The sequence below is a fragment of the Artemia franciscana genome, chromosome 4, assembly GCF_032884065.1.
Source record: "Artemia franciscana chromosome 4, ASM3288406v1, whole genome shotgun sequence".
Classification (NCBI taxonomy): domain Eukaryota; kingdom Metazoa; phylum Arthropoda; class Branchiopoda; order Anostraca; family Artemiidae; genus Artemia; species Artemia franciscana.
Window position 1 is genome coordinate 39,382,349 of NC_088866.1, and position 15,085 is coordinate 39,397,433.

At 37.2% G+C, this 15,085-nt stretch overlaps 1 protein-coding gene across 2 annotated transcripts in view; it reads right to left on the reverse strand.

Annotated features, from left to right (window-relative positions):
- LOC136026410 (polypeptide N-acetylgalactosaminyltransferase 1-like) overlaps nucleotides 1-15,085 on the reverse strand; it is a gene marked incomplete in the record, with an annotated part of 99,516 nt that overhangs the window by 21,236 nt on the left and 63,195 nt on the right. For both annotated transcript variants that reach the window (XM_065702975.1, XM_065702976.1), the window contains 2 exon segments: nucleotides 5,196-5,381; nucleotides 7,899-8,016. In XM_065702975.1, the coding sequence (XP_065559047.1) occupies nucleotides 5,196-5,381; nucleotides 7,899-8,016 (304 nt within the window).

The window sequence follows — 15,085 nt, forward strand, 5'->3', positions numbered from 1 at the left end:
TTTCTGATTATAACCCTAGAAAGTGGTATTGAACCAAACTTTTCGTAGCGCCTACCGTTTGTAATAGGGTCAGTTTCTCCTTTACCCAAAACAGTCCGGAAGCAGTTTATCTGGAAAACATCTAGCAAATCTTCCTCCATTTTTCGGAGCATCTACACTTCAGAACCATTCTTGACCACCGTCATCACTATAGGTTCCAACATTACAATCTTGGTTCGCAGACTCATCTTCCTTTTCTTCCAAAAAAATTTCAACTGTGAAAAAACACCCTGTGTCTTGGCTACTCTACTTTTAATATTACTGCACCCACCGTCTTTACTAGCAGAAGATTTTTGAAAAATTGTATAAAAAACAAGTTTTCTCAAATGACAGTAATGAGCAAAATTAAAAATTAAAACAAAAAGAAATTATTCCGAATTTCAGGGGGCCGCCACGTCCTCAACCTTAACTCTTTGGTATTCGGCTGGCACAAGGTTCGTATACATGTGATGCTCGCTGTCGATCGTCTTCTAACTGAAGATTAATGTGAAATTCTGATCCAGCTTTTTTCCCAGTGATTATTTTGCTTTAATTGTCTACGGACAAGAGAGCACAGTTTACGTAGTCTACGGATTACCTGCACAAAAATCTAAATCCTGCTGAAAATACTATATTCACCCTTCCACTATAATATTTAGCCCAAACCGTCAGAGAATTCTGCTAAAAATTAAAATTTTGTCCTATGGCATCACGTTGTCAGACCCAAATTTTGATAGAATCTGAGTTGCGACTTTTTTTTGTCTTTGGCATTGGGTATTGGTACTTTTTGCTGTCGAGAAACAAATCAGGCACAAACCTTTATACACCGCTCTACCAACGGAGCTATTGAAGGTTGAAAATAAAAATTTCCTTCGAGCCGGATATGAACAAATCAGCCACAGGCTTCGTTCTTCAAGGTTTTTGAGCTTTGAGATTCCCAAGCACTTGGAACTTCAAATTCAATTCTGAAATCAGCCGTCCTGGCTGAGTGGTTTTCTCGTTTGCGTGGGAATACTGTGTCCAAGGGGCACGGGTTCAATCCCAGTTGTGGCCAGTTATTTAGTTTGGGACGGGGGTCAGTGGCTTGACTCTGTAAGCTCAGCCAGAGTCGACCCAGCTCTAAATGGGTACCTGAAGAGATCTGGGGAAGGTAAACATGAAAGGTGTGTGAAAGCACAGGATGGTTGGCCCCCAACCCCCCATTGCACTTCCTGGCTGAAGGGCCATAAAACGGAGGTCAGCACCGCTAGTTTGGACCTTAAGGGTCTAGTGCCGTCTTACTTACTTACTTTACTTACAACTTCAAATTATTCTGATGACTTTCTTCAAATCAGCATTTATTCACCATGTGATACTTCTATAAAATTGGCCAGACTTACATCATATCCTGGTTGATACGGTAGCTGCAACCTAGTAAAAAATAAATTGGCAAGCGCGATAAAATTTCCATTTCTAGCTGATCTTTGTAAAGGCGAAGTATCTCTTGAGGAAATGACAGAAAGGGAATGCTGACAAACCCCTTACAGAAAAAGGAGTTTCGGACAGCCTCACTGGCCACCAAAAGAGAAAAGTTTCAAATCCAAGAAGAATTCCAATGTTGTATCTGTGAACAATTACGATAGAAAAAGCTACCGGGTTTTCGCGGTCATATACCTGTACAATGAGATCCGATTTAAGATTCTTTAAATAATTCCGACGTTTCACTGCTTATAAAAAGCAGCTAGTGGAAAAACTGTAGTAACTTACCATCCGAATAGTTTCATTTTTGAGGGGTTTCAGGCTTTCTTTCGAAATTCCCAAAGAAAAAACAAAATCTCATCACCATTCAGTTGGATATGCATGAAAATTAGTATTCTTAAAAAGGTGCTACGAGGAAATCATTTGTCACCAGACAGTATCTATGAATTAACAGCGCTTCTTGACTAATATTATTATTGCGTCGGTCCTAAGCCAGCTGGGATCAGACCCTGTAGCCCGCATTACCAAGCAGAATGCAATCCACTGGGCCACCACGGATAGACCTAAGAGATCTTCGGCTTTTAATAATGAAAATACCAAGAAGATTAAAGAAAAAAATAGTTTAAGATAGATATGGTTGACAAATCCAGTAAAATATTGAATAACTGAGAAATAGGTTTACTCACATACTTGTTTTTCACCAAGCATGGTTGTCTATTCATCACTTCAACTAGAAGCTGCTATAATCTTAAGACTTATCTATTCCTTTACTCTCGATCAATATGAAAAATTGAGATGTCGTCAATAGTGTTGGACTGTTCTCAGGTATATGGTGCAAAATCCCTTAATTTTAACGCTTATATGTAATTTTTAAATGATGGCAAGATTATCGATGGTTTTTTTTACATAAATCTCCTTATTATCTTTTTGGGGAGGAGGGATCGAATATTAAGTTGAAATCGGTGTCAGTCCCTAATTTTTACAAATAAATTAATTCTCCTCAGCCCTAGAAGACAAAACAAAAAACACAAAAATATTTATAGATAAGAATCATTATATATATTAATAGATATACAATGGATAAATACAAAAAGAAAAAATAGAGCACTGGTTCTAGAGTCATTTCATGTCAGTTGAGAATAAAACATTAACTCTTCCTGGGTCCTTGACTATTCGAAAAGCATGTTCAAATTTTCTGAACAGAATAAAAAAGATGAAACTTCTTCAGATGATTCAACACAAAGTGAATCTAATAGTTCTGAAGAGGAGAGCTTATCAATTTCTAGCAACACTAACGATGAAGAATCAGACAGATCAACCTCAGCATCAAGAAGCTGTCCTTACATAACTACAGAAAACGAGACGGTTACAGTTGTCACCAAAAACAGAGTATATGAGAAAAAGCTTTATGAGATTTCTCTCGACTCCATTGAGTTCAACCAGAAGTATGAGTTATCTAATAAATATTTAACAAGAGGTTCTTATGGTAGCATCCATCTTGGTATGAACAAAGTCTCGAACAAAAAAGTTGCAGTAAAGATTATTCCAAGGTTACAAGTCCTTCGGTTTTATCCACTTAAAAAGGGAGGCTATATTCCTTTAGAGGTAGAAATAATGCGCCGACTAAGAAATGTACCCGGCTGCATAGATTTGCTTGACGTTTATGACATGGGTCATGACTATTGGTTGATAACACCTTATGTGGAACCATCAGAGAACCTAAGGCAATTTATTAAATCAGACAAAATAAATTCTGAGACACAAGCTCGATTTATTTTCTCCAAGATCGTAGTAGCAGTAATAAGTATGCATTATTTGGGTATTGTGCATAGAGATATTAAAACCGCCAATGTTATAATTTACGAGAAAAGCAATAAGAAAACTAAGGTTAAACTTATCGACTTTGGGTCTGCAACTTTTATTAAAACTAATTTGTCAAAGGGTGTTCATGGGACGGTGTTTTATTATCCACCAGAATTTACCAAGGAACAAATATACCACCCTGAATCAGCCTCTGTTTGGGCGCTAGGAATGTTACTATTTGAGCTTTTAATCAAAGAACAACTTGAAACGAAAGACAAAATTCTGGAAAAACTGTTGGAAACTAGAGAATTAACCGACGCCGCCAAAGATTTAGTTACTAAGTGCTTAAAAGAAAATTATAAAGAACGAATAAGTCTAAAGAACATAATTGTACATCAATGGTTTCCTTTTCATATGAGACTGAAAATAAAGAAAGCCTTATTTTTCAGACATAATCATAGCTGATTATTTAAAGGGGTTCACGCAAAGATGAACACGCGAAACTTTTTTTGAAGGGTGATAATCTAATCGTTACTTTTTTTTCTCTTTTCTTATACTTGGCCTAGCTCTTCGGGTTTTTCTTGCAAGTTCCTTCGATCACGGACAATCAGATAATACTGCACATAGTGTCAAGGGGAATATCAAAAGCAAAATTTTGACATTTCCATAGGCTCTTAGATATTAATCAAGCAAAAAAGGGATTTTCCTTCTTGTTCAAGCCCAGTGATTTTCATTCTTCGAGCCAGGAGACTGTAAGTTTCTTGTATAGTGTTTTCAGCCAAGACGATTCCAATGGTAAACTTTTTGTTTCGATTCAACGCCATTTTTAGGGGCTTTTGGGCTTTTATGATTATTACGAGCGTCATTTACGTGTTCATCCTTTACTGGGTTGTAGCTGTCTCTACAAACTCCGATTAGCAGGGGTTCATGGAAATAGATTTATTACAAATAATCGAACATTTTGTGCTAATGATCTCTAAGTAAGGAGCAACTCGGGCCAATAGTAACCAAAGAAATAAAAAAGGAGGTTGGATAACTATCAAAATATATAAAAAGAATACGTTTTTTATGCTGATTCCAAATATGCGAATTTCAAAGCTACGAGATGTTTATTCAAAAGATTCCACCAAAAAGCTAAGAACCTAAGGGAACTTAACTTATTTACACAAAAAAGGGAGAAAACACCCTCAAAAAAGCAAATGATCTAGATAAAAATTACAATATCAAATTCAGTATATCAGAGAGGATACAGATGATTCAAGCTCCTATCTGCCAAAGTGTGGGATTGTGCATTTTTATTCCCAGAGGAAAGATCACAGATCGTTTTTAATTGTTGTATTTTTTTTCCACGGGTAATCGTATTGAATGAATGATCCTAGACGATCAAATGAAGACTCATTTGAAAAAAAAAAAAAAAAAAAAAAAACTGAAAGTATCGGCCAAAAACATGTGCCTCGGTAAAGTGGTATTTTTTGCAATTTTGTGGCACCGAACTACAATTTCCCCAAAAGGGGCCATTCCATTTGACTGAAAATTCTGAAATAGCCAACTAACAGTATCAAAAGAATATATTTTGAGCGGTAGTAAGACTTTTGGGGTACTATTTTTGGGGTACTTTGGTAATACATTTGGGGGTAGTAATACTTTTCTGATAATCAGTGAAGTTTTACTATTTTAAACGAATAGTGTTTTCAGCAGTGTCTTAAAAGAACATATGTCAGTTCAATTTTAATCAATCTGTTTAAATTTAAGTAGAGCCCAAATGACTTTCATGCCTTTAAGGAGGTTTCTAGGGGCTATAGAGCTGATGGGGTTGAGGAGCACCCCTAGATCGGGACTAATCCCAGGCCTCTTTTCTTCATGGATTTTCGGGCTTACATTTCAAATGGAAACAAATCAAATAGCTGAGACCTTACCTTTAGTTCTGGTCGATGCATATAAAATAATCTTTTATAGTCATCCATCCAAACCTCTGCCATTCTAGCTGTATTTAGTCCGTGCGTGTCTTTGTTTCCTGGAAAAGAATACGGATGGAATGATCGGAAAATGTGTCCCACTCTTGAGCAGGGAATCGTCTCTAAGGTCCCGCCACACATCCAAATCTGAAAAAGAGAAATTCTTAGGCTTTCATTGTCTTAGTCTAAAATCGTCTGGCCAAAGCCCAAGAACAGGCCAGGGACTTCTTTTTAAATTAAAAAATATTCCTCTAGTGGGTCTCCATCTATTTATCATTTATAGTCACGTGATGTTTTCTCAACTCCACAGGAGGAATGGGAAGCACACAAAAACTGAAAATGTTTCAACAACTCCAGTCAAAAAAAAGAAGAAGAAGAAAAAAAACTGATATCACATAGTTTAGTTGGAGACAGTCAGCTTTCATAGTATTTTTCCGTAAATTCTCTCAACAAAAACCTAGCAGGTAAAAAGCTTCAGTAAAGCCTAAACATTAGGGGTAAGTGAGGATAGTAGAGACGAAGAAAGGTTGATACATAGATTATTTCTAACCTTTTTTTGATGCGCATCCTCAAGTGGGCGATTAAATAAAAGTCACAGTGCAGTGGCGAAGCTTTATGGGTAGTTTCACAGTTATGCAACAGGTAAAAAAAAAGTGTAATTTTATAACTAGTAAGCAATTTTTTTGTTTCGAGTTTGAGCCTATTTGTCTTCCTCTTGTACGTTCACACCATGGCCAGAAACTAAGAATATAGAATCACTGTAAAAATTATGCAGTGGGCGCGTTAATGCCCTATATCCACAATTACCCAACATCTCATAGTTCTGATTTCTCTTTTGAAAATAGGCCAACGGGGTGCAATCGGGATTTAGTTTGCGTCAAATTGGTCCAAAAGTTTGGAATTTAATCCCAGTAGCTGTGAGAAATTGTAATGATAGAATTAACTTTCAGAAGTTATTAAGAAACCATGTTTCTAGTCTCCCATACTATTTTCCGTTGTAAGTGTTGAAGTTTGATTTCCGAAAGAAATGCAAATTAGTTTAAGCCGAAGTAATGACGATTTTTCCTTTTGTTTGTGTTTATTTTTATTTTTTTTTGTGATAGACTACGCGCTTAAGTATGCCATTAGGCATTTGCGCTGTTTGTTTAAATTGTTTAATTTGTTTAATACTTGTTGTAAATAAACATGTATCTATCTATCATAACTTCAAAGCGGTAATAATTTAGTTAAACAAATCTAAATTAATTTACTCACCGAAAACCACTGAATAAAGTGTCATGGTAGTTTAGGGGGTTCGTCAAAAACTAGCACTGCTTTTTTCACTCAAATACAAAAAAAAATTACTTTGCAGTTATAAGGTCGCGCGTTTTCGTCCCACATTGATAACCGTTTGAAGCTTTTCGTTTGGCTATGGATGGTTGTCCAACAAGGACAATCTTTGGCAATCTGTCATCCTTCATACGAGGAATATGTCCTAACTATCACAATCTTTCTTTCATTATAGCCCTAGAAAGACAGATTGAGCCATGTTTTTCGTGCAGTTTACTCTTTGAGATATAGTCAGTCAGGTAGACATCCAAAAAAATCCATAGACGATTTCTCTGGAAAAAATGAAGCAAATCCTCTTTCATTTTTAGGAGCACCCGCGCTTTAGAACCATAATTGACCACTGTCATAAAAATTACCTCCAGTATTCCCTTTTCTTGGTTATCAGACTTATCTTCATATTCTTCAGGAAAATTTTCCAAAGTGAAAAAAGAACCTGAGTCTTGGCTATTCTACTTTTAACATCTTCCCTGCACCCAATATCTTTAATAATAACACTACCTAGTTAAGTGAAGCTGTTCACTTGGTCCGTTTTCCCGTTATCCAACATCACCTTTTTAACTTCACTTATTAAGAATAAGTGCCTTAGCGACTTAGTTTAATATTAATTTTCAAACCTATCCTTGCACCCTGAATTCGCAAATCCTCAAGATGTTTATTCATTTTGCTATTGCATTCGTCTCAGTGTGACAAACGCTTGACCTTTTGCAAGGAATTCCTTACCAAGATAGATTACCGCTCAATCGACCTTGAATTTTATACGCTGTGCTTGTCCAACAGAGAATTAATGCAAGATGTCTTCCCTCAATGGATCCATCGTCCAAGAGTTAGACATAGTAATTAAAGAGTTGACGAGCACGCAAAAAGTTCCTGGCCGAGACCAAAAACAACTTGATCGAATGTATATCCTTGCACATTAAGAGCAGAACATGTCCAACAGAGAATTAATACAATTTGTCTTCTCTCCAAGGATCCATAGTTAAATTAACTCGTCAAAGAGTTAGACGTAGTGTTAAAGAATTAACGAGCGCGCAGAAAGGTCTTTACCTAGACAAATAACTACTTGATCAACTGTATGTCCTTGCACTTTGTCCACTAGACATATCCTGCACAAAATGAAAGTTTTCTTCTCTCAAGGGTTCCAGTTAAATTAACTCGTTAAATCGCTATTTACACTGTTTTCCCTTCACCTCATACTCCAAGTATTGGTTACAAAATCCTTTCTCCTCTAAATTCTTTTACAATATAATTTTACATTTCAATACTATGAAATGTGGGAGAGTACTTAAAATTATTAGCCACTCAAAAGTCCATCTTTCACTCTAGCATAATACTTACTCTAAAGGACATTTCCAGGTTTTCACCACCCCAGACATCCATTCCTTCATCATAAGATCCAACTTCCCAAAAATAATTACGATCTATTGCAAACAATCCACCAGCCATTGTTGGACTCCTAAAAAAAATAATAAAAATTAAAAATAAGCTATCTATCTACATAATTGATAATCTCGTAAAACCACTCAGCACTCAGAGGCAACGCTATAGAGTTCTTCAATGTTTTATTATTGATTCCTTTTTTGTCCCAGAGGTACTTCATTTGGAAAGAGTGTCGTATAGACTTTGGAGGGGGCCCATTCGATTGGAAATCGGAAGTTCTAGTGCTCTTTTCAAGAGACATGAGTGATCGACAGGCAACTAGCCCCAATCCTCTTTTCCCAAAATTTTTCCGATCAAAATTTTGATAGTCATTTTGTTTAAAATAGTCCAACGCCTCATTTGATTGGTAATTAAAATTTGTAGTTCCCTTTTTAAGAGTCAAAAGTGACTGGAGGGTAACTAGCCCACCCACGCTTTCTTTTCCCCAAACAAATCCAATTGACATTTTTTGATAGTCATTTTGTTCAAAATAATCCAAACTTCATTTAACAACGTTTCCCGGGTTGAGACAACACCTCAGAGCATGGGAGTAAGGATTATATGTGATGCCCTGAGGGCATATAAGATTTTCATTGAACGAATGCCTTTTTGAGAGTCAAAAGTGAGAGCAACTAGCCCCCCACACCCTTTCCCTCAAATGCATCTGATTGAAATTTTGGGATATAAATTTTGTTCCAAACAGTCCAAATATCATATAACAATCCCTCTAGCTTTTGAAACAATCCCCAGCGCCCGGGGGCAAGGATTGTAAGCTCTACCCCGGGAGCATATAGGGTTTTTATGGAAGGGGTGCTTATGGTCATACAAACTTCGTCGGAGGCTTATTTGATCGGATATTGAAAGTTCTAGTTTCCTCTTTAAGAGTCAAAATTTATCGGAGGGCAACTATTTCTTCCCCTTGTTATAATATAACATAAAATAACAATGCATCTAGGGCTGACAAAATCCGGCGGAAAGGGTTGTAAGCTAAGGGCCAGGAGCATATAAGGTCTATATGGAAGGGTTAGTCACACGGTTTGATACTTTCTTTACTTTGATATTGTTACTTGGATACTTTTTTCGATACTTTGACGTAAAGCTCGAAAAAAAAATTATTTTCAGCAAGGGAACATAATGACCTTTAGAAGGATTTGGAGACGTGAATCCTACTCTTGAATGTGGTAATTTCAGTTTGTTTTGGATCTCGTTTGTTCACTGATAGCACATTCTGTTAGTTTCAAATTTGTAATATTTTAAGAGTATGTTTCTGTTCGGCTTTAGCTTAGTAATATGGTTTTTCCCCTTTCTTTGAGAAACGTATTTCTCGTAAAAAGTCTTTTATTTAATAAAAGATAACGAATTTTGTACAAAGTTTGGTAAGAGTTCCCTGTTTAATCTCCCGGCTAGATTATCGAGTTAGAACTTTCAGGAATTTTTCTTCAGGAGGGGAAGGAAGAAAATTATCAATTTGTGTTTGGGAGGAGGGCTCCGAGCTTGAAAAAATAGTATGCTGCACGGTTAATTTCTTTTTTATAACTGTCGTTCAACAGGCGACTCGGCTAGAACGCTTCCATTGAAATAAAATTCAGGGTTGCCCACAAGGAGGTACGAAAATGGCTAGACATCCTAGATTAAGGATGTATAGCATTCTACTTCTTGACAGTTGACAAAATCAGGTATTTGATTTTAATTCTTACAATTTTCAGGCGTTTTTTTTTCATTGATTTTTAACTGGTTTTGTTGTACTTTCTGCGATTGTTGTCTGGTTTTCTATTCAGCATTTTCCGTGTTGATATTATTTGTTTCACGCTGAGGAAGAGAGGCGGTTGTTCTCTCGAAATATTTCTGTGTTTTCTTCAGTATTTTCGTTTGGCCTTTAAAGACCCCATTTTTGATCGTTTTGATAGTAGCTGAAAAATTAGATAGTAGCTGAAGACGGCAGCATTGAACAGCATTCACCAGTGCATTAGCCATGGGTGGCTAAATTCATAAACTGAAACTACGATAGGACTGATAGAGAAATTAATAGATTTTGGTCGAACGGTTTTATCGAAGTACCTAAATACAAAGGGAAAAAACAACGCTCTGGCGGGACAGGAAGCATAGCTTTATAGACTTTTGCTTCTAAAATATGTCCGGTGGCAGCCCCCCTCCCTAATAAAATAGAAAATTGTTTCAAAAAGTATTTATTTCTGGCTAGCTTAGGAATAAATTTTGAAAGAAATATGCTGAGGACAAAGAGCTCGAGTATTTTATTAAAAAAAAGAGAACGATTCTTGTGAATGTATATATACTTTAGCCGGCGTTACTAAGATGCTAAGATGCTCATACGCCAAAGCCAGGAAAGCTACTTAATGTCTAAAGATAAATCCAAGGGCTATCTTGAATGCTGGATGTGGCATTTTCGTGGTTATGAGGCAGTAATTCTTCTGATGATGTTTGACAATCCGAGTTTTTTTTTTTTTTTTTTTTTTTTTTTTTTTTTTTTTACTAAGTACTTGTTTAGGCGTAACTGGGCCTTCCATAATCCCGTGAATGACGTGTATTTAGCACTTATAATTTTTTTTGAGCATCAACTAAGCCACCCACCAGCATAAGGTCGAAAAAATGAAGGACTAGACAGAAGTGGCAATTTTCAGGTTAAATACAGTCGTTCTTGAACAATACGGGTGTATTTTACGCCATCTTCTAGCCTATAATTTTTTCCCTCTCATTTTAAGCATTTCCCTCACCATCCTTTCCTGTGATTCCAAATTCTTCTGTCCCTCGGTGAGTGTGACGCCACAATTACATTTAAAATCAACATTAAAACTGGTCTAAAAACAACCAGAAGGGTTTTGGTACCCAAATAGAGCCACCAATCAAAAGTATGATCCACTATATAACGTATCACAGGTACCACAGGGTAGTATGTTATCAATATAACCTAATCTATCTATATATATAAAAATAAGTTGTCTGTCTGTGTGTCTGTCTGTGGATCAGGTGACGTCATGTTTCTGTGTTGACTGACGTCATGAAATTAGTTGTCGTCATTTTTGCTTTGACGGTGACGTCATTCAAGATATTTAAGACATATGTTCACGTAGAAATCTATTAATGTTTAAGTTTACAATGACTAATGAACTTACCATGGCAAAAGCCGATGAAGATGCTCAAAGAGTCTATGCCAAAAAACTTGCTGCTGATAGAGAAAGTCAGAAAAGAAAGCGTGCCGAGGAACTACCAGAGCAACGCGAAAGCAGACTTGCTGCTAAACGAGAAAGTGAAAAAAGAAGGCGTGCCGAGGAATCAAAAGAACAGCAAGGAAACAGGCTTGAGGCTGATAGAGAAAGAAAGAACAGAAAGCGTGCCGAGGAATCAAAAGAACAGCAAGGAAACAGCCTTGAGGCTGATAGAGAAAGAAAGAACAGAAAGCGTGCCGAGGAACTACCAGAGCAACGCGGAAGCAGACTTGCTGCTAAAAGAGAAAGTGAAAAAAGAAGGCGTGCCGAGGAATTACAAGAACAGCAAGAAATCAGGCTTGCTGCTGATAGAGAAAGTAAGAAAAGAAAGCGTGCCGAGGAATCACAAGAACAGCAAGAAATCAGGCTTGCTGCTGATAGAGAAAGTAAGAAAAGAAAGCGTGCCGAGGAATCAGAGCAACCTGAAAGTTATCGCCTGGCATTCAGGTACAACCCAGTCGATGATTATAGCTTGAGTAGATGTGTTCAAATCGGGACAATGTCTAAAATTTGTCCCTATTGCAAGGCCTTGGAATTCAATGGTGAAACAATGGGAATGTGTTGCGCCTCAGGAAAAGTTAAACTTCCTCTATTGGCTGCATCACCAGAGCCATTGAAGACTTTCCTTACTGGAACTACGTCAGAATCTAAGCGTTTTTTGTCAAAAATCAGAAAATACAACTCCTGTTTCCAAATGACGTCGTTTGGAGCCCAAATCGAAAATCCAGATCAATTTATGTCTACTTTCAAAGTAAAAGGGCAAATTTATCATAGAGCAGGGTCCCTTTTACCATTCTCAGGCGAGAATCATAAATTTTTACAATTGTACTTCATCAGTGATAGAAATTCTGAATTGAATGCACGTTGCGAAATTTCCCCCAACGTTGAAAGGACAATCGTTTCCCAATTGCAACATCTTTTCCACGAAAATAATAATTTAGTGCGTCTGTTCAAAACAGCCATCGATTTGATGCCTACTGATACGCATAAAATTGTTATTTCCGCTGACAAAAAGCCTCCTGGCCAACATGTGCCAATGCTACAACTATCGACGAAGTGGCAATCGTTATGGTCGGTGATCAGTTTTTACCTCGAGATATTATTCTTCATAAGCGAAACGCTCAGTTGTTAAGAATTGCTGAAACTCATCGATGCTACGATGCCCTACAATATCCTATCATTTTTTGGGATGGAGCCGACGGCTATCACTTTAATATTAAATTGATGAATCCAGCCACTAACAAAGAAATGAATAAGAAATGCAGTGCAATGCATTATTATTCCTATAGACTAATGATTCGGCAGGATGAAGAAAATTATATTTTAAAATGCCGTGAATTGTTTCACCAATTCGTCGTTGATATGTATGCTAAAATTGAATCAGAACGTTTGCTATATATCCGCCTGAATCAGACCAAGCTCCTCTCTGAACAATACATTCATTTGCGAGATGCAGTTATAAATGACGGTAATACCACAAACGTTGGAAGATTAACAATTTTACCTTCGTCATATCCTGGCAGTCCCCGTCATATGCATGAATATGCTCAAGATGCTATTGCGTATGTTCGTCTCTATGGTCGTCCAGATTTATTTATTACATTTACATGTAATCAATCTTGGGACGAGATACTGCAGCTTTTACTTCAAGGACAATCGGCGGTTCATAGGCATGACATTACGGGCCGTGTCTTCCGGCAAAAGTTGAAATCACTGATAAACTACATTGTAAAACTTGAAGTGTTTGGGTCAGTGCGATGCTGGATGTACTCAGTGGAATGGCAAAAACGAGGTTTGCCACACGCACATATACTAATCTGGCTACATAAAAAAATTACTTCGAACGAAATTGATGATGTGATTCCCGCTGAAATACCTGATAAAAATGTCGATAAGGGGCTACATGATATTATTGTAAAAAATATGATACATGGACCTTGCGGTGCACTGAATGAAAATTCACCATGCATGGCCAAAGGAAGGTGCACAAAGCAATATCCTCGACTTTTAGTATCAAACACAATTACTGGCAATGATGGTTACCCACAATATAGAAGAAGATCTACTGAAGATGGCGGTAAAACAGCAATAATAAAGAAGCGTAACGGTACCACCATCGAAGTAGATAACCAGTGGGTTCTTCCATATTCCCCATTATTATCAAAAACATTTAATGCACACATAAACGTTGAATACTGTAACTCCGTAAAGGCAATCAAATACATATGTAAATACGTCAACAAAGGCAGTGACATGGCAGTTTTTGGCTTGCAGCCCGAAATCAAAGATTTCGATGAAATCGTACAATATCAGGCTGGAAGATACATAAGCAGTAATGAAGCTGTTTGGTGAATTCTTTCATTTCCGATACATGAACGTAGTCCAGCTGTTGTTCACTTAGCGGTACATTTACAGAATGGTCAACGTGTTTATTTCACGGAAACCAACGTGCAACAAAGAGTCCTGAATCCACCGGATACAACATTAACAGCTTTTTTTTCGCTTTGCAAAAATGATTCTTTTGTAAAAAAACTGCTGTATACTGAAGTGCCTTCGTATTACACGTGGAATACTAAAAATAAAGTATTTGAACGTCGAAAACAGGGTAAGTCAGTCGACGGCCAACCTACCATCTTCAAAGATACCACGATAGGAAGACTCTACACCGTTCACCCCAATCAACATGAATGCTTCTTTCTACGCCTGCTTTTGGTGAATGTACCCGGTCCGACATCCTTTGAGTATTTGAGGACTGTAAATGGTACTATGCATGACACTTACCGTAGTGCATGCCAAGCTCTGAATTTATTGGAGAATGACCAACACTGGGATAACTGCATCAATGACGCGTGCGAAACGTCAACCCCAAGTCAAATTCGTGCATTGTTTGGCATCATTTTAACAACTTGCTCTCCATCAGCTCCTACAGAGTTATGGGAAAAATATAAGTCAAAAATGTCCGAAGATATACTCCATCGAAAACAGTTAGAGACGTCAGATATGACTTTTGATTTTACATCAGAAATTTATAACTACACTTTAGTTGTTATAGAAGATTTGTGCGTACGTATGGCAAACAAACCTCTTCAGGATTTGGGAATGCCTTCACCTAACCGTATCGCTGCTGTTTCGACATGTGTAGAATTGGATCGTGAACAAAGTTACAGTACGAGTGATCTATTGTCGTATGTACAAAATAACATTTCCAAGTTAACGTCGGAACAAAAAGACATTTATGATACGATAATGCATTGTGTCGATAACAACGTTGGAGAAATTTTCTTTTTGGATGCGCCAGGAGGTACTGGTAAAACGTTTGTGATAAAACTGATTCTGGCATCAATTCGATCAAAAAATGATATAGCGTTGGCAATTGCGTCGTCCGGAATAGCCGCAACATTGCTGCCTGGTGGAAGAACTGCTCATTCCGCTTTGAAATTGCCTCTGAACTTGCATTCTACAGAAACTCCCACGTGCAATATTTCCAAATCATCTGGGATGGGTAAAGTATTGCAGCAATGCAAACTTATTATTTGGGATGAGTGCACAATGGCACACAAAAAATCGCTCGAGGCTCTGGATCAATGCTTGAAAGATTTGCGAGGGAAGTCGAAAAATTCTAATTTATGGGCACACGTAAAAACATTAAAATTAACTACAAATATGCGTGTCCGATTGCAAAACGATGACTCTGGTCAAACATTTTCAGATCAATTGCTGGCAATGGGAAACGGAAAGCTCCCAGTAGACTCAATTTCAGGACGTATACAACTACCTGCTGATTTCTGTAATTTAGTAACGTCCAAAAATGAATTGATTGAAAAAGTATTTCCGAATATTCTAAAAAATTATAAAAATAATAAATGGCTAAGTGAAAGAGCG